Here is a 22,866-nt window from a genome sequence, read left to right on the forward strand (position 1 = left end):
AACAGCTAAACAATTTTCAAACATTTTAAACTTCATGCAATAACAATTTGGGGAAGTTACAGAAGCATCTTTCAAGAAATTCTAATATTTGTTCTGATTCCATGTAATTTCCATTATTTTCTATGTCTAAAATTCAATACAGTAAAATTGATATTTCCAAATTCCCAACTACAAAATCATTAACTGCCTTCTGAATTAAAGATTAAATTATCTTTTGTCTAGAATTAGTATTATGCTTAAATTCTTGTACATTGTCTAGAGGTGAATGCATACATATACATTTGGAAAAGAAAGGGAAAGAGAGAATGGAGAAAGGAAGGAAGAGAGAGAAGGGAGAAGAGGAAACAAGAAAAACAAGTGAGGAAGTGGTCAAACAACACTTTCTTATCTAATGAGAAAGTTTCATTTCCTAAGTTTGATTAAATGGAAATATATTCCAATAGAGCAAGGTCTATAACTGATTAATTTTGCCTTGTCATTTTGGGATGAATATATTTTAATAAGAGATGTTATTCCTCTCACTAAATAGCAAAGAAAAACTACTGACGCTGATCTAAGAGACTATTATATTTGTAGTTTGTTCAGGCCCTAAAAAGAGGAAAGAAGAAGATAGAGCAAAAGATTCCAAATTACATGACTGATTGTGAAATCATAAGTTGGTGATGGTTATGTTGGATATTATCAATTCATGAAATGTATTTTTATAAGCAGGAGAACATGTCAGGAATGTGAACACTGGTCTTTGACACCTTATACTGATGAATAATACATTATTTTAGAGTGCTTTGCATAATTTTAACTGTATTATTTTGGTGTATTTCAATTTGTAAACTTGTCCATCAGAAAAAAGTTTGAGCAATAATATGAACTTGGGCACTAATCTCTGAAGGTCAATGAAATGAAGGTCAATGAAAAGTGTCCAATTAAGAAATAACTACTAGAAATATATTTCAATTCTCTTTGAGTTTATTCTAAGCTCCACTGATATTCAAACAAGTAGGTAAAAAGAAAAAGTAGTAGGTTTCTCTTAAAAGAAATGATGAAATATTAAAACAAAATGAGCCTAAAGGTCTGCAAAAAATCTGTGGTCTATTATACCCTACAGCAGATGGCAAAGGCAGAATAAATATGGAATGATTAAGCATTGTGATTTCTTCAGAAGGGGTAACTCAAAAATGTACAAATGTAAGTGAAATTGCTATTAAAAAGATAGCTGAAATTATAGCAATACTTCTAAATTTCATATATCTTGCTGTTTATACAGTATAAGATGAAGAGAAAGGGTTATTATACTGTGTTAAAAGTCACCATGGAAACTCGAGCCCAGGGAAATCAGTAAGGAGAATTCCATGTACATTGCCTTGTATTTCTTTCCTAAAGTTGAATATAGAAATGTTTGGACTTTAGATACTTCTTATATTATAACAGTATGTGCATACTGGGAAATTCTCAAATGTTTCAGGACCACTAACTAAAGGGAAGCTCAAACCTATGATAAGTACTGTCCTTGAGAAGGTAACAACAATTATATTTGACAACGTCAAGGTGCACAGATTTAGTTTTTATTTTATATCAGTTCAATTTATTTATTTATGTATAGCAACTACAAGTTGAAGAGAAATGATCACAAAATTTCAAAGGATGATACAACTAATTTATTTCTTATTCTACTCTGATCTGTTATTTAAGAACTACTTTTAAGCTTCCAAAAAATAGAGTGAGAAATGGGCGAGAAGAACAAGTATTTATTAACTACTGTATGCCCGAGAACGTGCTAAGCTTTTTATAGACATCATCTTATTTGAAGGTGGCCTATCTTGTTAAATCGTGAAAAACAACTATTTGTATTCTATTGATTTTTCGTAAAAAAAAAAAAAATAAAAAAGTGAAATATTTTAAATAATAATTTTTACATACATAAAAGTGTCATTTGTAAAACTGGATTTTAGATCTTAGACAAGTATTAATATTCTCTGTGATATTTAAATGTGCTTATCAAATGAACATTTTCATGGTGATAAATTCAATATATACACTACTCTTGGAAATAATAATATGAAAACAGAATATTGACATCTGTATTTAGTGTTTCTCCATGCAAATGTTCTGGGATATAGATAGCATGATTTAAAAATTAACAAAATCTATATTATAAACAAATGAAAAGAACAGGGAACATATTAGCTATCAGATTTATGGATAGGAGAGGAATTTAAGAATGAATAAGAGGAAGAGAGCATTATGAGATGTAAAATGGTTTATTTTGAATACATTAAACTGAAACAATTTTGCACAAATAAAACTGATACAGTCAAAATTACAAGTAAAGCTGTTTAGTTGGAGAAAATGTTTTATAGACAGTTTTTTGGATAGAGGTTTCATATCTAAAATATATAGAGAACTTTGACAAATATGTAAGAATATGAGCCTCTCCTTAATTGATAAATGATCAAAAGATATGAACAGCTTTTGGATAAAGAAATCAAAGCTATATATAACAATACAGGAAAATGCTCTAAATCATTATGTGTTACAGAAATACAGATCAAAAGAGCTCTGAGATATCTCACACAGGTATCAGAGTAGCTAAAATGATAAAAGAGCAAAATGATAAATGTTGGAGGGGATATAGGAAAAATGGGGACACTAATACACCTTTGGTGGAACTGTGAACTAACTGGTCCAACTATTGTGAAGAGCAATCTGGAATTATGCTCAAAGAGTTATAAAACTGTATTACTTTTGACTGAGCAATACCACTATTAACTTTATTTCCTAAGATGCTCAGGGGAAAAAGGAAAAAAAAACAACAACTTATATATGCAAAAATATTTATGGTTACTCCTTGTGGTAGCAAATAACTGAAAATTGAAGGGATGTTTATCAACTGAGGAATAGCCAGAGAAGTTGTGGTATATAATTGTGATGGAATATTAATATCATAAGGAATGATGAACAGGTTTATTTTGGAAAACCATGGAAAGACCTACATGAAATTAGGACTAGAAATGAATAGAACCAAGAAAACATTAAATATAGCAACAAAAATACTGTTTGAAAAGCTTGACTTGTGTAAGAGAAATAACCAATAAATAAATATAAGACATAGTTTTCTATACACCTATCTTTTTTTGTGTAATAATGACTTCTCTAATGGAAATCTAATTTGGGGGGGAGGGGACTGAGTATTTTATGTAAAAAACAAATTAATTTTTAAAAAAAGTTAACAAAAACCATGGTTATAGGTATAGTACTAGTATCCTTTGTTTAACAGGAATTCATTTAACAATTATAAAGAAACTGACATAAAAATAACTGAGCAGAAGAGCAAAATATAGCACTCTGACTTCTGCCATTTTATTACTAATGCTATTGTTGAGTAAAGTTTTAAGTTTCTTCCACTATGTCAATGGTTAAATTACTGGTTAATGACAAAAACATTGGCAGATTTAATAAATACCCTGCTGACACAATGACACATTGATTATAGGATTTCTGAGCTAAGATATGCCTTACATATGACATTTGATATGAAAATCCACCATAAAAAGAGACAATATTAAGTAGGAAACATAAACAAATGCAAATATCATCTACTAATTTGCTGATCACTACTGGGCAATAACAGAGAATATTGTCCTAGCAGTTAAAGGACTTCTTTTTAGCTTAAAAAAGGACTTAGTTTTCTATGCCTTTATCTGATGAAACCCAGTATTCAGTAATAAAAATAAAATTCGTTTTTCTGTATTAAGATGCCTACAGAAAGAAAGATTAAGTTTGGGTGATTAAAAGAACTTAAGTAATATGTGTATACTCATATTTAACCAAAGGAATTAGTCCCTTTAGAAAAAAAGTAAATGGAGGAGGGGGGAGATACAGGAGAATGAAAGAGTGTTAAAGAAGTATTTTTTAAAATATACTGAAGATAAAAAAAATTCAGGAGTCAAAAGATATGGAGGGTAGCAGTGTTGATATTAAATTTAATAAATAATTTAAAAAGCTAAATACTACAGATTGATATTTTTATATGATTCTTTTTTCTATTCTTTGTATATGAAGATATTTGTATTTAAACATGTTTGTTGCATTCATAATAAAAGAAAAAAACATTAGTAACTGATAGGAGCAATTATACTAATATAACAAAAGATCTATAATGACTGACTTGTAAATGATAGAGTAAGGGGACTCTGGGTGGGGAATATTAAATATATTTTGATATTTGGCTGACATGTGATAGTAAATATTTCTAAGTACCCCCCACCCTTTTTAAATTCATTGCTACAGCAGATGGGACTCTAGTTTGGGAGAGATATATTTATAAGTTAAGGCAACAGGAAAACAAAACATAATAATATATGTTTTTAGAAAAGAAAAAAAAATACAACCTAGATCCCTGAAAGAAGTAGCAGATGATTTAGGAAACAGTCACTAATGGTAAATCCTAAACCCTGAAAGACCTGGTAAAATAGAAATGGGTTAGGGCATGGGGGCAGCTGGGTAGCTCAGTGGATTGAGAGCCAGGCCTAGAGACGGGAGGTCCTAGGTTCACATCCGGCCTCAGACACTTCCCAGCTGTGTGACCCTGGGCAAGTCACTTGACCCCCATTGCCTACCCTTACCACTCTTCCACCTATAAGCCAATAAACAGAAGTTAAGGGTTTAAAAAATAAAAAAAAAAAATCTTAAAAAAAAAAGAAATGGGTTAGGGCAAATAAAATGTTATCACCATTTAAAAGAAAAAAATTGACAGAGCTTGCATATTATACACCAGTCAGCCTTACTTTTATTCCTAGCAAAATTCTAAGATATTTATTAAGGGATGGTTCCTTAGCATTTAGCATTATAGATTAATTTCATTTTCTTTTGTGACAGGGTAATGAGATAGGTACATAATAATATTTGACGATGTAAAATTTAATTGTAGTAAATGTAAAGTTTTAAACCAGGGTTCTAAAGATAAATTTCACAAATATGATAGGAGGAGGGGAAGAATAATTTGGGCATAGATTCAGATATGGAAAAGAACAAATCCAACGTCTCCTTTAGAATTGCGAAAACTAAGCCCAAGACATGTTGAATGACTTCTCAAAGTCACACAACTTGTGTGACTTATCAGTTAACCTAAAACTTTCAGATTCTAGGAACAGTGCACTTTTAAAAATCTCATGGGGGGGGCGGGGGAGGGGCAGCAGCTGGGTAGCTCAGTGGATTGAGAGTTAGGCCTAGAGATGGGAGGTCCTAGGTTCAAATCCTGCCTCAGATACTTCCCAGCTGTGTGACCCTGGGCAAGTCACTTGACCCCCATTGCCCACCCTTACCATTCTTCCACCAAGGAGTCAATACACAGAAGTTAAGGGTTTAAAAAAAAAATCTTTGGGGAGACTTAAAAATCCCTAAAGGAAGAATAGGAGTCAGTAGAGAGTAAAGAGATCAAAGATAAACAACAGAGGAGTGAATAGTAGACAAAGGTTCAAGAGCAGAAATGAGATGAAGGGATCAAGGTCATAAAAAGGAATAATTTCTAAGGCAGAAGGACTTTCTCAGCCTCTTGACCGACCATAAGAAGAGATAAGAGGATGAGTTAGGATACAGAGATGTTCACAACTATGTAGGAAAGAAAAGGGAACTCTGGAATAGTATAGCTCTTTAAAATCTTCCTACATCACCATGGCCTGATGTACTATCTTTCTATTGGGCAGAAAATGAAATTCCTGGTATATGACAGATTTAATGAATACAGAAAGAAGAGTTTAGATAACTAATTTTGCAACAATCATATATTGCTTTGTTAACATGCTTTATTGGCATTCAATTTTAATCACTGTATGGACTGATTACTGAGGTAGGTATCATGATGCATCTTTGTAATCTTAATAATGCCTTGTACTTATTGATTTCAATTGATATGAAGACTAAGAGTCAAATTCTAGGTAGTGGGATTATGTTGCATTAGATGTTAGTCTTATATATTTAATTGAAGTTAAAATGTACTTTTCCTTTTGTAATTTTAAGTTACAACTACAGTAAAAAAAAGGTAATATATATTTGAGGCTCTAAAAAATAGGAAAAACTGCAAGTTATTTTTATGTCTAGATAAAAATTTATACTAAAACCAAGATTATGTAAAATAAGAGGCTGCATGTCATAGTGGACAAAAAGCTGGTCTAGCAATCAGAAAATCTAGGTTCAAATACTAGCTCTGCCAGACTGGTAATGTGACCTCAGGAGAAGTTTATTGCTTCATCTTCAAGTACTCCAGGGAGTTCGGGAATTTTTAGATACATAGCAGATTATATGCATTGGAAGAAGTTCCTCATTGGAGTTCCATGGCACAATGATATCACAGGTTCCTATTTAAAATACTGTGAAAATAAAATCTGCAGATACTAAGAACTAATCCAGAATTAACATATTAAAACAAGTGATGTGTGACAACTCTTGTTAACAATATTTAAGATGTCTTTAGACATGACGAAGATCCATCTCTTTCAAGAAGCTATTCTTGAAAAAGCTCAATATTTTTACTATTAGAGTATATGTTCAATTTACTTCATAAAAAGTTTATAAGTCATTAGAGAGCACAATGAAATGAAATTGTTTTTTTGTGTAAAGTATTAAGAAATTTTTTTCCACATAAAAGATTTTACCTGCTGATCTCCAAGGAAACGACTTTTCAGTTGAACTGGAGGGAAAAAAAGGAAAACATTTGTTTTATCAAAGCCATGATCTAGATTTTAAAAACCAAAAATTTAATATGCAATTTAAAAAGACTAAAGAAGCTTACTTATCTAATGAGTTAATCATTGTAATTCCATGACTTACTAGAATGTACAATTTAATCCAGCCTCCATTTTTATACAAATTAGTACTTGAACTTTAAATTGAATTTAAACAAATTATAAAATGGTGTTAGATCCTTTTTGAAAAAGGCCGTTAAAGAGAACAATCTAACCCATATTTATAGAAAATAAAATGTTAATTTATGTTATCAACATTCCGTAATACTTCTTGCAATAATGAGTTTTAATGAAATTGTAACATAAAAATTAGAAATAAATGTCCTTAAAGATTATTTTTTAAAAGTATAAAGAAACATTTAAGAAATCTAATTTCCAAAAAAGCTACTTATCAGATCTGATAGAAAAGCATATTTTTACATCAAATATAGAACTGAACAGGAAAATGTTTATGTAAAAATGAATTTGTATATAAACTAGAAAACAAGATTAATAGGACATTAAAATAATCAGTATGTCTGAGTATACATTTTCTTCAGCTTATGTAGGAAATTACTGACAAGTCATTTCAACTTTGAATAAAAAATTGAGAAAATTGATGACATAAACAAGTTAGGTACATATTAGCTACAAAATACATAGATAATGATCATGGATAAAGGTACTTTTTCCTCTATTCATCATTGTGACTTTGGGTAGGTCCCTGAATTTTTCCAAGTCTCTGATTCATCATTTATAAAATAAATTGATGATCACTAAGCTCCTTTCTTAGGATAAGCAGTAATGTTCATGTAATATATAAGAAAGGACAACAGAGTAAGAGAGTTGGGAAACCTAGAATTTTGTTCTGGCTTTGCCACCAAACTAGGTGTCTTTGGGCAAATCCTCTCATCTCTTATGACCCAAGTTTTCTAATCTATGAAAAGAGTCACTGGAAAAGCATTCCTAATATTCCAAGCAGATCTAAGATGATGATTCTAAATGATTTTTAATACTTGAATTTTTTTCCTTTACGTAATCTGTATGTTAATGAAATCACAGTGAAATCAGAAGTAGAAAAATTTTCAAGAATCCTCTGAGCTTGGAGCAGCTGGGTAGCTCAGTGGATTGAGAGTCAGGCCTAGAGATGAGAGCTCCTAGGTTCAAATCCTGCCTCAGATACTTCCCAGCTGTGTGACCCTGGGCAAGTCACTTGACCCCCATTGCCCACCCTTACTACTCTTCCACCTAGGAGCCAATACACAGAAGTTAAGGGTTTAAAAAAACAAACAAACAAAAAGAATCCTCTCTGAGCTTTAATATTATTTTGTATTATTAACCTTATTCTAATACTTGAAGAAATAGGTTAATTTGAAACAAATAGAGTAAATCAGCCCAATGCAAATAATCTTTTAGATTTCTTTGATCTTTTATGAGAAAAACTCTTAGTATCTCCAAGGACCAATAGGAAGGCTGATGGTACAAAGGAAAATGGGTATTTGGTAAAACAGTAATGATAAAGTTGCTTTTCTGCCACAGGCTTCTAAAGGCAGGTTATAACAATTTTATGGCTCCATGTGGTGAGAAAAAAGCAAGAGTCCACATAAATTTCAGATGCTCTTAAATCTGTTTTTGTCATTTTACTCTACTATTTAATAAAAGGACAGAGTCAACACTGCACAATTATGTCCCTATCAAAATGTACATATTTTATCTCAACATTAGCATATGATCTAAATTCAAATTGCTTAGAAATATTAATGTTTCAAATTACATATGAATAACAGGAAAGTTTAGATTAGCTTTAGAGTTTGGAACTTAGATGAAACTTAAGGAAATATTCTAGTAGTTTCTTAAACCCTCAAAATACTATGGCACATAGTTTTTATTAATTTGGACAATGAATTTATGAAAGCTTTTGATGCCAAAGAGAAACTACTCCTGATTTTCATTTAGACTACTGCCTCTGTAAATATCCAGTTCTCTACTGTCTAATGCAATGTTAACAGGTTTTAAAAGCAATAATCACAATAATGTGATCATATCATTCTCTCATCTAAAATCCTTCAGGAGCTTCTCACAGTAAAAAAGAATAAAACTTAATGTTCAAAGCCTTTCATGATTAGATTCAAGGCATAGGTACCAATATGAAACCTACCCTCCAAGTTGTTCTTGTGCATTATCAGAGTGGGTATTTTATTCTCACACAGTGCCCTGTTTAATATGGACACAATAATTATTTGTTAAATTTTTGATAAATAAACATCATTGCTTTTTAAAAAACACAACTTAAGTTTTCCTTACATCAAGGTGAGACTCACAAATTAGCTAAAAGTATAAAAATAATGATGGCAAAGAAGTTATCAAAAACTGCTAAACGAGGACTCTGACTTACTGGAATGTATTTAATGGGATCACTCAACTGGAAGTAATTTATTTGCAATGTACTTTCAAGAGAAAAAAGAAGCAAGCTAAACCAAACCAAACCACTGTACAATGGTGACTGATACCTGATCATAGTTCTTTAATTTAAGATAGCATCACATTCTCTGAGCATTCTAATTATAGTTAAGGTCTTAACATATATCTTCATTGCTCCATTTTCTTAACCACTCCAAAACTTCCCTTCTAAACCTGCTAATTCTTGAGTTCCTTATTTCCACAATGGCACTCAGGCTTAAAACCTTGAAATCCAAATCCTCTTTAACTTCTCCCTTCATTTCCCAAGTCACACAAGCGCCTTTTCTTCTTTCTCTACTATTCCATTTTTATTAAATACATTCAAATTGGTCCTCTATTTCTCAGTAAAAAAAAATGGCCATTACATATAAGTTTTAAAGAAGCTGCTCTAAAGGTAAGTAACCCATGGGAGTTGCACCTATTATTGCTCTGGTACCTGCTAGTGCTCTTTAGAACCATGCTCCATTAAGCCACCACTAACTGTGGCCCTAATCATCCTCCTGTTAGAGCTATTGCCCTGTCTTCCTCTAAGCCAAGTGTCAAATTTCTTTCAAAACTCTCTAGTAAGGCCTTAACCAGATTAAAATGTAATTGAGTGGGGCGGCTAGGTGGCTCAGTGGATAGCCAGGTCTGTAGATGGTAAGACCTGGGTTCAAATTTGACTTCAGACACTTTCTAGCTGTGTAACCCTGGACAAGTCATTTAACTTTGATTGCTTAGCCTTTGTTGCTCTTCTGACTTTGAACCACTACTCAGAATTGTCTCTAAAAAAGAAGATAAGGATTTAAAATTTTTTTAAAATAATTTAAAAAATATAATTGAGAAATTTTTAAGAAAATAAAAATAGACTATAAAAACTCTAATTTGTAGTTTTCTCAGTCAACATTTGACAACACTGTTCTACCACTAGAATAACTCGTGTCCTCCCAGTCTAATCTGTGACCTTGACTGGAAGAATATTCAAAGATTTCCAGAGCACATATATAGAAAGAAGGTGGGACAGTGATCTTATTTTAAGTGACTATGATAAATGACATGTTCCAAATTAGATTTCAATTCTGTATTATATGTTAAATAAATTATTGTACACAGGGCTTAGAACACAAACATTAATAACATTGTTTCTCTGGGGGAAATGCACTCTCCACGTATTATGGCAAATAGAATTCATTCATACTACTTTCTAGTTAGTCTTTCTCAAAATCTATTGACAATCTCAAAACTTTTCTTAGAATTCTTAGTGATGTTAGTACCTAGCCACATTCTTTATTATTTTATGCTTCAACCACAATGTGACTCTGAAATATGGATATACTATAACACTGTATCTTAGGTCCTTTTCTGTCTCTTATGGAGACACCATTAGTTCCCATGGGCTCAATTATTATTCTTGTACAGAAAATCCACAGATCTACTATATACATGCAGTGCTATTTTGTCCTTTGAATTCCAGTCCCACATTTCAAACTGCCTACTGCAATACAGTTGTATGTTGGTACTTGTCATTAATTGGTTCTGGAAGGCAAGTTGAGTACCAAATTATTTTTTCCCATAAGGAAAAATGTAAATTCAATCAATCTGTTCAAGAAAAACCAGATTTATAATGCATTATAGGCATTAATGGAGTAATATTTTACTAAGTAAATATTAATAATATATAGATAAATATTATTGTCTGGAAAAAGAGTCCCCTCCCTTCCATAATATCTGAGGGCCACTGCCCTTCTGGTTTTCTTTCTCTTTTCTGTCCCTTATCCCCATTGAACCTTGCTTGAGCTTCACCAGGTCTAAGCTTCACAAGAAACCTATCTAATGATGTTTGCTTTTTTCTGTATTTCAAAATTCCTCTGAATTGGGAAATAGTCTGGTCATTTAATAAATTTACAATTCTGCTTGTTAATGCTTTATCAGGGTGATATTTTTAAACAAAGTTTTGCATTTCCACCCATTTTGCATATATTTCCTTGATTAATGAAACGGGGACATACTCCTTTGCCTCTTCTTCACCTGAAGAAAACTATCAACTAGCTGGTGGTACTCCTTTTGAAGTTTCTATAGATGCTCATGTTCAGCTCTTCCTTATGCTCTTGAATTAACATGTGATCCTTTGTTTCATCTAGAGCAGGCATATGTCACCTAAAATTATAGTGTCAATAAGTTGATGAACACACGAAGCAAAAGTTGAATATTATCAACAATTTTTTTTTTCGGTCAAAATTCATTGAATACCAAATTCAACAAGTTCTGAAAACAATGAGTACCAAGTGTGTAATTAGAATCTGTTAGCCTAAAAACTATGATTCCCAGCACCCCACTCTCCTTCTTATGTAGGGAGGTTATAAATTTTGTGTAGACCCACCTCTCTTGTGCTCTTGATCTAATCAGATTGATGGAGGTGTCATGAAGTGAAAACCAAAAGACTACTGCTCATGTGGTCTTAATTTTGTTAGATAATTAGTTTTTTTACTTCTATTTCCATTATTAATAAACTCTATAAAATATAATTCTTGGAATGTTGGATATTAATAAATCCTACATTTATGGAGTGGGGTTTAGAACCCTTAATTCTCTCTAAGTGAGTAGATTAGTTTGAAAAGAAACCATATTTCTCCTGCCTTGGTCTTTTCCTGTCCCTCTACCCCTCCGGGGAACTCTAGTTGCTCCTGCTTCTGCTCCTGTTCCTGCTCCTACTGCATCTCTTGAAAACACCAACTGGGAGTCCTTGCGAGACACTTTCTGGGTGGCTGGTAAAGTATAAATCCCTCTTTCCCTTACATTGCTGGGAGCTGAGTGCATTGCTCCATGCTACCTGGTAAAAAGGTATGGTTTTTTTTTTGTTTGTTTGTTTTTTACCAACAATTAGCCTCTAACCCTCCTGACTCCTTTCACCTGGGGGAAGCTACTATCTCTCAGCCCAGAATCCCAGAGTGTTGGAGGAAGTTAAAATTTCAGTTCAGGGTGTATTTTTTGTTGTTGTTGTTATTAGAAGGTATTAATTATTGGGCTAAATTGAGAAAGTTTAGCTTTATCTTATTACTAGAAGTTTGCTCTCTCTTAAGGCTTTTCCTAAACCTCCATGTGGGTCTCAAGTATGGTAGCCCCTTATGCCCTTTTTGCTCTCCCAGACTAGCTCAGCTAAGCAGCTCTGAGGAGTGAGGAGTGAGGAGTTTTTACTTTCACTGTGCCTAAAATAGAAAGCTTTTGTTTTCCCTTACTAACTTAGCCTCATGCTAAAGCCGTTTGGCAGCCCTCCATTCAGTGTATCTCCATCTTCTAGCCCTGTGAGGTCTTTACTCCTAGCCAGTACATAACTAGGCTAGTACTTCCTACAGATAGGAAGTAGATTTGCAACCAATTTAATAAGTAGAATACAAGCATGACCCAGTTTCCTGCCTATCTCAAACAGCTCCCATACCAGGATTACAGAGTCCCACAGCTCAAATATTGGGGTGTCTTTTCTTACTACTGTTCCTGGGTGCACTTGTTGAGATTAGCTTGAGTAATCCTGAGATGGGGGAGGGGTAAAATTCATCTCTCTCTATCCCCTTAACATTTTGATCTGCCCAGTCTCTGCAACAAACCAAATATGGGGTTTGTCCACACTATGTCCAGTGTGGGTATGGGAAACCCCAGAAATGTGACCAAAGGAGTCTAGATGGATGATGAGATGGGGGAGGGGAAGGAACTTTAAAGAGACTGAAGGTGAATTTTTAGCTTTTCAGACTCCATTGCTAATTGTTTCAGTTTATTCCCCTCCAAATAGTGAAGTCTCTGTAATGTGTCTAATAGAATTGGAGAAATGGACTCTTGAATTCAGTGCCTGTATCCTGTCACATATGTTGTATTTCCTGATTGCTTATTTTAAGATTCAATTTTGTTTGTTAAATTCACATATTAGTCTAATCTAATATATTCTGTTATATTGTGTCACTTTCTGTTACTATGTTTTGGCCATTAGCTATATGTGCTGTTACATTGTCTTTATTTGTACCTCCCCCTATGTCTGGACTGGAGAAAATACCATTGTAAAAGCCCATGGTAAAACCACAGGTCCTTATGGATGCTGTGTTTGTCACCAAATCCATTGAGGTCACATATTGCCTAAACAACCTTTTGTTCCCTTTTGCCTTTGTTAATTATCACATAGATGATGGATGGACTCCATCAAGCTGGTAACAACCTGTATATAACCTTTGGAGAATTTAATGACCTAAAAACTTAAATTGATTTTAAGGGGTCTTGGTGATTTTTTTAGATATCTAGGAGCGCCACTATTTCTCACTGATTATTTGCCTGCCTTTGAGTTGTTTGTAACAAAAGGTAAGGGTCCTTTTAATAGTTGAAGTGAAGTGCAATGGCACTATTGTATTCCCTCACCTCAGCATTTATAAAAATGTAATGGATGAGACATCAGAAGTGATTTTCATTATTATATTCCTCGTCTCCACATTGCAATGGATGGGACATATAAAGACATGCATTTTACGGCTGTTACAGTCTCATACCAAAGGATGGAGGGTTTCCCAAGGAGCTTGGTTACCTCATGATGGGTTATAATCTCATCCAGGAGGTGGGAAGGTTTTCCCAGGGGGCTTTGTAACCACTATATTGGGTTTTATTTATATTTATAGCTCTTTAGTTTACTCTACCCTTCCACCAGAATGCTCTAGATTCACATTTTAGACCCAAAAGGTTTTCATCAGCAATACAGAAGTTTGCTTTTGTTTCCCCCACCTTGGGCTCCTCTGCTACATTTTGGAATTATGACAATAATAAACTTAGTTAAAAATATCTCAGCCAAGGTTTAAAGATTGGTTAAATCTGGAGAAGTTGTGACAAGTATCCATGAGCTTCCAAGATTTTTTTTTTTTAATGTTATACAGCAACTCATGTGGATCCTACATGATAGCAAGTTTGTTTGCTAATGTCATTAAATGGGCTCTTGTGATTTGGGGATTTTGGTACTTCTTTGAATGTGCATCCCCTGTTTTATAAAGCTGTTACTTAGTGAAAATCATTTTCACTCACGCTGTGGATCATGGCCAAGTTAAAAAAGAAATGGATCTCATTTTTGGGTAAGAAACTTTGTATTGTAGCTTTCCTGGGCAAACACAGTGTGTCACTGATAGTGAACTATATACTTTTGATTTTTAAAAAATTTTATTATTTTTTTCCTTGAATGTGCAGGAGTGTTTGAGTTTTCTTTTTTCTCTCTTTTTGTACATGTTACCAATATTAATGTTTTTTTTTTGATTTTGCACTAAGTTTGCAATATCCATTAGTCCTAATATAAATGCATATCCAAAAGCTTTAGACTATGGAAACTTGGGATTGATTGTTAATATGATAATTATTATGTCTGATTCCAGGAAAAGAGCCATTATACAGTACCAAGAAGCACAACCTCAAAGCAGAACAACCAATCCTGAAAGGACTGATGAGAATCTGCACCAAGACAGAGAATTTGTTTTTGGGTTCGAGAAAGCAGCAGCTGTTTGACAATGTGAGGCACGGGATTTCCCTGCGCCAGTTTCAGACAAAGTACCTTGGCTTAGCTATAATTCTGGTTCCCTTATCCCTGAGAGGGAAGGTAAAAATCAGACCAGGGAATGATATTTCCCATGTACTGCAAAAAATCCAGTCTTTTTTCTGTCTCTCATAAGTGTGTCAATTTTCTACAGTCCTGGATGCTGATTGGATAAGTGTATATTGCTGCAATGGTCCTACAGGCATTTGGGACATAAATCACTTTATTAAGCCCTGATTCTGAGACCTGTTATGGGCTTATTCTGGCTCATTCAGAATTTTTATATACTATTTAATTTTGATTTTTTTTCTTCTATTTGGTTTTATGTTTTTGACTTCCTTATTACAATTGATTCACACAGCTCATAACTCAGCCATGTATCTCAGGGTGATCTGTGTATTTGTCAACACCTTTAACAGGGGGGATTTATAATTATCCTAAAATTCTAGTGTTATAAAACTTTTTCTTGTTTGAGAGTAATTTTAGGATAAGAAAGTTGATACCTCCCTGAATCCAGAAAGTGAACTGTTTGGAGAAGGTGCCAAGGATATGCTTGCAGAAACCTCACAATGTGGCAAAGGATCCAGAATGAACTTTGGGATGTAGTGAAATTGAACTCTGTGTGTGTTTGAATGTATTTATTTTGAATGTATTCTTATGCCCCCTAATTGGCTTTTTCTGCAATGAGCCTAGCAATCACTGGTTTTGTTCTTTTTTTCCTCCTTATCCCCAAATTATTGTAATTTTCCCTTAGAAAGTGCAAAATTAAATATACCTCTAGTTATAGATCTTTTAGAGATGAAAGTTGGTAATATGTACTGATTCCATGGGGAAACTAGGCATGTAAATCTGGGACATTTCTACATGCTTGTTTTCCAAGGGAATCACAGGGGAGACTGGGTAATTAGAATTTGTTACCCTATAAACTATTATTCCTAGCACCCCACTCTTCCCACGTTATGTGCTGATGTAGGGAGGTTATAAATTTTGTGTGGCCCCTCCTCTTTTACACTCCTGATCTAATGGTTCTGGTGCAGGTGGTATGAGGTAAATGCCAAGAGACTATGCTCACATGGTCTTACTTTTATTAGATAATTAGGATTTTTAAATTTCTATTTCCGTTTTATTCCTTCTACTTCAATTGATTATTAATAAACTATAAAATATAACTCTTGGAGTGTTGGGTATTAATTTAAATCCTACACAAAGTTTAAATATATTTCCAACTTGATATCCCATAGGCATCTCATACTCAATGGATTGAAAAAATAATTTATTGATTTTATCCCAATCCACCTTTCTTCCTAATTCCCCTATCTAGATTTACAACATCAGAGTCATTCATGACTTTTTATTTTATTTCATCCCACATATCTAAACAACTTCCATATATTGTCTATTTTACCTAAATACTATTTCTCATCTTTCACCTTTCTCTCAACATTCATAATGACAACCCTAGTTTAGGCTCTGTAGTTTAGCATGTTTCCTATACTATTATAATAATTTCCTAACTGGTCTACTTGCCTAAAACATTTCCAATTCATCCTTTATAAAGCTGCCACAGTGCTTTGCTTAATGTATGAGTCTAAACATGTCCTTCCTCTTTTCATTCAACTATAATATTTCTAGTATGTCTAGGATCAACTATAAACTTCTCTCTTTGGTCTTGAAAACACTTTACAACTTGGTTTCAACCTACTTTTCTAGGTTTACTAAAAATTATATTCTTTTATCCACCATATGTTCTATCAAACTGGTCTTCTTGCTATCCTTCACATAATACATTTCAAAATATTACTTATGTATATGTATGTAGGCAGACACATGTGCATGTCTCTCTTGATAATATGTAAGCTCCATGAAGGCAAGGACTTTATCTTTTAGGTCTCTGTATCCTTGAAGTATAGCATAGTGCCAGAATAATATAGTGGTCTACAAATCACTTGGCATTTTATTTTGTGAAGTCAATGGTCAATGCTTATGTACTTCAACTGACATCAGGTTAACTCAGAATTTTTGATCGTTGGCCAGATTTAACAGGATTCAGATGATGCTCCTTAATTAGGAAATGGATTTATGGCCCTTAAATTTTGGTAAAAATTATAATTGAAGTCAATGTTTTTTCTTCAATTCATTCCCATTTATCAGTATCAACTGCTTGTTTGAATAGGTCAGGATTGAGTTATTTTAAGTGCATTTCTATCTTTTCTCCAATTTAGAGAAATATGTAGTGTGTGTGTATGTATATTTGTATGCATAGCTATATCTATATATCCATAACTATTTGATGGGAGAGTAAGAAAAGAAGAAAAGGAAGGACAAAGGAAGAGGAAGGTAGAAGAGGAAAGGAAGGGAGTAGTGAGCATGGCATAGTGAATGAAAATGAAAATACTATATCCAAATTTGGATATTTTCATTCACAATATTTTAGTACTCATTAATGAAGAGTTTCCTTTCCCAATGAAATCTTAGGTTTGTTTACAGCCTCAATACACGTGAAGGCTTATATACATAAGCATGTGTAAGTGTTTAAATGTTCCCGATTTCAACCTTATATTTCTACAGATCAAAAGCATACACTGCTCCAAGATTCAGACCAGGTGCTACTATCTGAAAGGTTTTACAGAATACCTAGCTTGAAAAGATTCTTCCCTCACCAATATCTATGAACTCTTTTTGACTTCTCTATATGTTTCTCCTCTAACCTGAATCCTTAATTATACTTAAGTATATAACTTATAAGTTCCTGGAGGGAAAAGACTGTCATTTTTGCTTTCCTGGCAACTAGGAGTACTTTACATATTAGATGAATTGAATAGGAAAGATTAATTCCAGATTAGATATGGAAACTTTAGCATTTATAGGGTTATTTTTTTACTATTATAAAATAAAACTTTACAGATCAATAATTCATCAAGATGCAGAGTAAAAGGAGCAGGACCAGGAAAACATTATACACAGAGACTGATATTCTGTGGTACAATCAAATGTAACAGACTTCTCTTATTAGCAGCAATGCAATGACCCAGAGAAACTTGTGAGAAAGAACGCTATCCACATCCAGAGAAAGAAATGTGGGAGTAGATACACAGAAGAAAAACAACTGCTTGATCACATGGGACAAAGGTGATATGATTGGGGATGTAGACTCTAAACAATCACCCTACTACAAATATCAATAATATGGAAATAGGTTTTTATCCATGACACATTTAAACCCAGTGGAATTGTGCGTTGGCAGGAGGGGGGTGAGTGGGATAGTAGGGGAGAGAGGGAAAGAACATGAATCATGTAATTGTGGAAAAATTTTCTTAATCAATAAAATTAAAAAATAATTTTGACAGGATTTAGAAAGAATTTTCATCATAATTATGTGGCAAGGCAAATGTATTAAGTATTACTGTATCCACTTTGGTTGAACAAAAGAAAGTAAATTTTATTCTCTTTTACTGAACCTCATGCTACATGAAGTTAGCCAAGTTGCGTCAATGTTATGATAAAAGAAATACATATAAAATTTTCAGAAAAAATTAGATAGTATTTCTTCAACAGATGCTCAAAACAAATTATGACCAAAAAAACTGATTTCACCTTGGTCTACATTTCATTTAAGGAATATCAAAATGTAAATATTTCAAGGAAAAGTAAATTGTGCAGTAAAATTTTCTGAATGATAAGTATAGTCAGTTCCACTAAAAATGTGACATATGATTCCCCCAAAAGCAATTCATCATGCAAAATAAGCTAACAAAAATCAAAGCGGTTATAGGGAAAATTAGGTTAGTAGCACAATACATAAAAACTTTGTCAGTGATATATTAAGACATAGAAACCTAAGGAATAGCACAGTTTTATACATATTAAATGATGAAGAAATACATAAATACTACAATAAAAAGTGACTCCTTCAACCTCAGACTGCATGAACAGTTAGGCAGTTAGGCAGGCGGATTGCAGCTCCAGGACTGTTAGGGACAGGGTGAAGTGGTGAGACCTTTTCTGCTCACAGCTACTATTGCACCAGGATATGCATGACAAATATGACACTTTACCTTGACAAAGACCTAAAGCTGTAGAAGTGGGCATCTGAAAGGCTGTAGTGTGTGAGTTATTGTGAAGTGGAGTTTAAGAGTCTTGCATTCTCACTGTTTCTCCAGAAAGAAATCAAATGGAAGCAACTCAAAATTCATGTGATGCTCAAAATCTTTCCCAATATATTAATCATATTGGAATAAATTCCTAGTTTCAAAATATATGCTGCAGCTGAAATGACTGTAATATCAAATAAAAATCAAGGTGATTTTTCCAAGTCACCAATAACAACATTCATATAACACTACGTGGAAAGCTCCTTACAACATGTATCAGTACAGAGGTGAATCAGAACTTGAATAAAAGATATGAATTTGTGTGTGTGTGTGTGTGTGTGATGGTATATTAGCATAATATTATTCAAAGTAAAAATAACTGTTTCACATGAACAGCTGAAGGAGATTTCATATAAATATAGGAAAAAGATAATTACTAAATGTCCTACTTCAATTTAAAAGGAAACTCTTGGGTACAAACAACAGCATCATTCACAATAAAATTTCCTTTTGTAAAAGTGAAGAATTTTGACAGAAATTAAGTACATGGATGTAGAAGGTGTCTTTAAGCCACTTGGTTCTAGTTTTGAGACTGACAGTGGTAATTTTTTGTTATGAAAGTAGAAATGCAAGGGTGACATTTTAATGGTCAAAAAACATGACAATTATTCAATTAACCAAAATATCCTGTCCTGCCACACACACCAAAGTTGAATAGTCAATGATTATGCCATCTAAATGAATGTAGTGTACAGTATATATTACACAATAGGTAATTTTATATTGAACTAGTTTGTAGGTAAGAAAGTTAAAATGGAAATGGGATCCAAAGATAATTAGGCAGTATACTCTATTTTGTTAATAAATGTTAAAAATATTTTATAGTTTCTTAGAATTTGCACAGGTTCTACAAAATTAGAAAACTAGATAATAGGAAATAGAATCTTTGAATTCTGGTCAACTTTATATTGTCTTTTAATATCCACACATAGTTACAATATATTTAAATTTAACAGTAAATCAATTAGAAAATGATCCAAAAATGAAAAACTTTTGTTCTCTCTTCTTAAAATTGAATTTGTATGGAAAACGGCATACTTTTGTTATTGATTTAGTGACACTTATTTATCTTGAAGAAACCGAAGGGAATTAAAAATGATTCTATGTAGTGAAAATCAGAAGTTTAGGCTAATGAATTTTAAGAGAAATTACTTTCATTATATAATAAAATCTGTTATTTACTTTTAACACTGTAATTATAAATGCATTTTGGATTTTATGCAAGGTTTTAATTTTAGATTAGCTTAAATATACTTTAAATGGCAGTATCTTAAATTTCAAAAGTTCAAGATATGTAACTTTTTCAAAAACCATGATTACATCTATTGGGGCATACTGAAATCCTTCTAAAGTAGGGTGACTTCGTGAATTGTTGTGACCAGAGAAATCCATCATCTGATGATTACCATTTTGGGGATGTGCCTTTCCAAACTTGGACTATTTCCTGGAAATGGGGTTTGATGTGAGGCCTGTAATCATAGCCTTTCTACCTTAGTAGGGTCCTCAGAAGCTTCTGCTATTTATAGCTTCCTTTGACAACTGAGAGTCACTTTCATACCATAATGAGGCATTAAAGAAAGACTTAGTATTGAAATAGTACTTGAAAATTTTTTCAAGTCATATTCTACAATAATGTACTGTGTGCCTATTATTTGCCATGTACTGTACTAGGAAGTAAAGATACAGAAACAGAAAATAGTCTAATGTTACAAAGAACTTAGGTTTTAATGGCAGAAAACCAAACATATAAAAATAAGTAAATGCAAAATACAGTGGTGCAATTGAACATAACAGACTTCTCTACTAGCAGCAATGCAAGGATCCAGAGCAAGGCTGAGGGACTTATGAGAAAGAAAACTAGCTACATTCAGAGAACTGTGGGAGTAGAAACACAGAAGAAAAACAACTGCTTGAACACATGGGCTGATGGGGATATTATTGGGGATGTGGATGCTAAACGATAACTCAAGTACAACTAACAATAATATGGAATTAGGTCTTAATCAATGATACATGTAAAACCCAGTGGAATTGTGCATCGGCTACTGGGGGGGTTTGGAGGGGTAGGGGTAGGGGATGGTTGGGGAGAGGGAACGAACATGAAACATGTAACTATGGGAAAATATTCAAAATAAAAAAATACATACAAAATAAAAATGATAGCACATTAAACAAGTCACCTATGTACCTATGAGGGAGTAAACCAGATTGCAAGCAAGCAAGGCAATATATTAATTAGAAAAGAATACACATATAGGAGGGTTCAGCTTTATAGCAGATAACAAGTCCTCAAAAACAATAATGTCCAATGGTACAGAAGCAAGGTTTCAGGGATCATGGTATAGGCTTGTGGACCTTAATTTGCAATGATAGGTAAAGTGTCAGCACTTGGCCAGAAAGTAGTGCCAAAGGAAAAGGGCATTAGAAGAAGGGGCTCCCCAAAGCATGCTTCTACTGGGACCTCTGGCCACTCACTGGTTATCTTCATATATTCTCTCTTATATCCAAGCTATGATATTCTATACCCCATTTCTTTATCCATATATCCTCTCTTCTATATGCCTTTACCTATTCCTTTTTTCCATACCTCTGATGGAATTTTCACACATGTGCATATATACTCATGTACATATGCGAAAAATTAAGAACTTAATTCATGCAAGGAACTTTGTTAGGAAGTATATATACAAAGATGTATTAGATATCAAGCTTATTCCCAAGAAATTAATTATATAAAATGTAGGAAAGACAACCTGGGGAGTGAGGTTATTTACACACCTAAAGGCCAGGCAGAGTTCAAGAGAAATGTAAGGATGGAAAAAAGTCACTTTATTGACAGAGATTTCTGGGTTTGGGGGATTGTCATCCAGAAGAAAAATGAAACAGGGACAATTTTGTGGAAGAACTGACAGGAAATCAGTTTGTTTATATACTTGCTTATGAAACAAGTAGAAAGATGGCTGAACCTTTATGAAAAATTCTTATGAATGATTGTGGAATTCTCAAAACTGATGTCAAGTAAGCCCTATCTTTTAAAATAAAGTATTTGTGGATAAAAACTCCCAATCCTATATTTTACAAATATTATGGATCTTTATCAAACAATTACTATTTAACCCAAGAAAAATTAATTTATTGCATCTATACATGAGAAGTCAAGTCCAACAGGTTTTACTACTACATTTAGATGTGAGTAGACCATATGATATTAAAGGTTATCAAGAAGATTGAATGATTCATAAAGAGGCCTTTCTGTGTAAGCAATGAGAAGGCATTTTTGAGCATTAAATGCAGTGCTGTAAGTTAACAATGATAGTGTTAACATTATTTTTTATGTTTCTGCTAAACTAATAAAATATTTAACTTCAGTATATATGCAGATGAAGCTGTAAAGGTCTGTACCTTGTGCTGGCAATGCTTGGTGATTCTGCTCCAAGCCTACATCTTTCTAGCTGACTGGCAACAATTTGTCTTTCCACTTCAAGCTCTCTGGTGAGTCGTTGAAACTGAAGCTCCTATAATTTAAGAAAATAAACAGATATGAGGTGTCTAGGATTAGCTACTCAAAGTTATGAATGAATACATGCCACAGTGAATAAAATAACAAATCAACATTATAATATTAATTTTGCCCACGTATAAAAATTTAATTTCTTCTTATAAATTGCAGGAAAAAAAATCTACTTATACTCATCAAACTTTAAAGGGCAAGGCATAGTAAACATTGTTTAGGTAGAAAATATATAGTAAATAAAGATGTTCTCATCATTAATTGTTCTTATTTTTTGTTGACAGTTCCATTCAACTTGAATTCTACTAGAGTTCCCTAATTTCAGATTAATACATAGCTTATTTGAAAAGCATTGTATCAGACAACCAACAACCAAAACAGTGTTTCATTCTTAATGACAGTTTCTTATAATAGTGCTATATGACATTAAAAACACATTTCTACTGTAGTTCCATATTCTCAAAATGACAAGAATCACTTCATTATGTCTTCTATATC

At 33.1% G+C, this 22,866-nt stretch overlaps 1 protein-coding gene across 2 annotated transcripts in view; it reads right to left on the reverse strand.

Annotated features, from left to right (window-relative positions):
• PKP4 (plakophilin 4) overlaps positions 1-22,866 on the reverse strand; it is a 263,445-nt gene that overhangs the window by 75,888 nt on the left and 164,691 nt on the right. For both annotated transcript variants that reach the window (XM_044669853.1, XM_044669854.1), the window contains 2 exons: positions 22,260-22,372; positions 6,651-6,685 (listed from right to left, as the gene is read on the reverse strand). In XM_044669853.1, the coding sequence (XP_044525788.1) occupies positions 6,651-6,685; positions 22,260-22,372 (148 nt within the window). The remainder of the gene's footprint in view (positions 1-6,650; positions 6,686-22,259; positions 22,373-22,866) is intronic.

Source organism: Gracilinanus agilis, chromosome 3 (assembly GCF_016433145.1).
Source record: "Gracilinanus agilis isolate LMUSP501 chromosome 3, AgileGrace, whole genome shotgun sequence".
NCBI classification, from domain to species: domain Eukaryota; kingdom Metazoa; phylum Chordata; class Mammalia; order Didelphimorphia; family Didelphidae; genus Gracilinanus; species Gracilinanus agilis.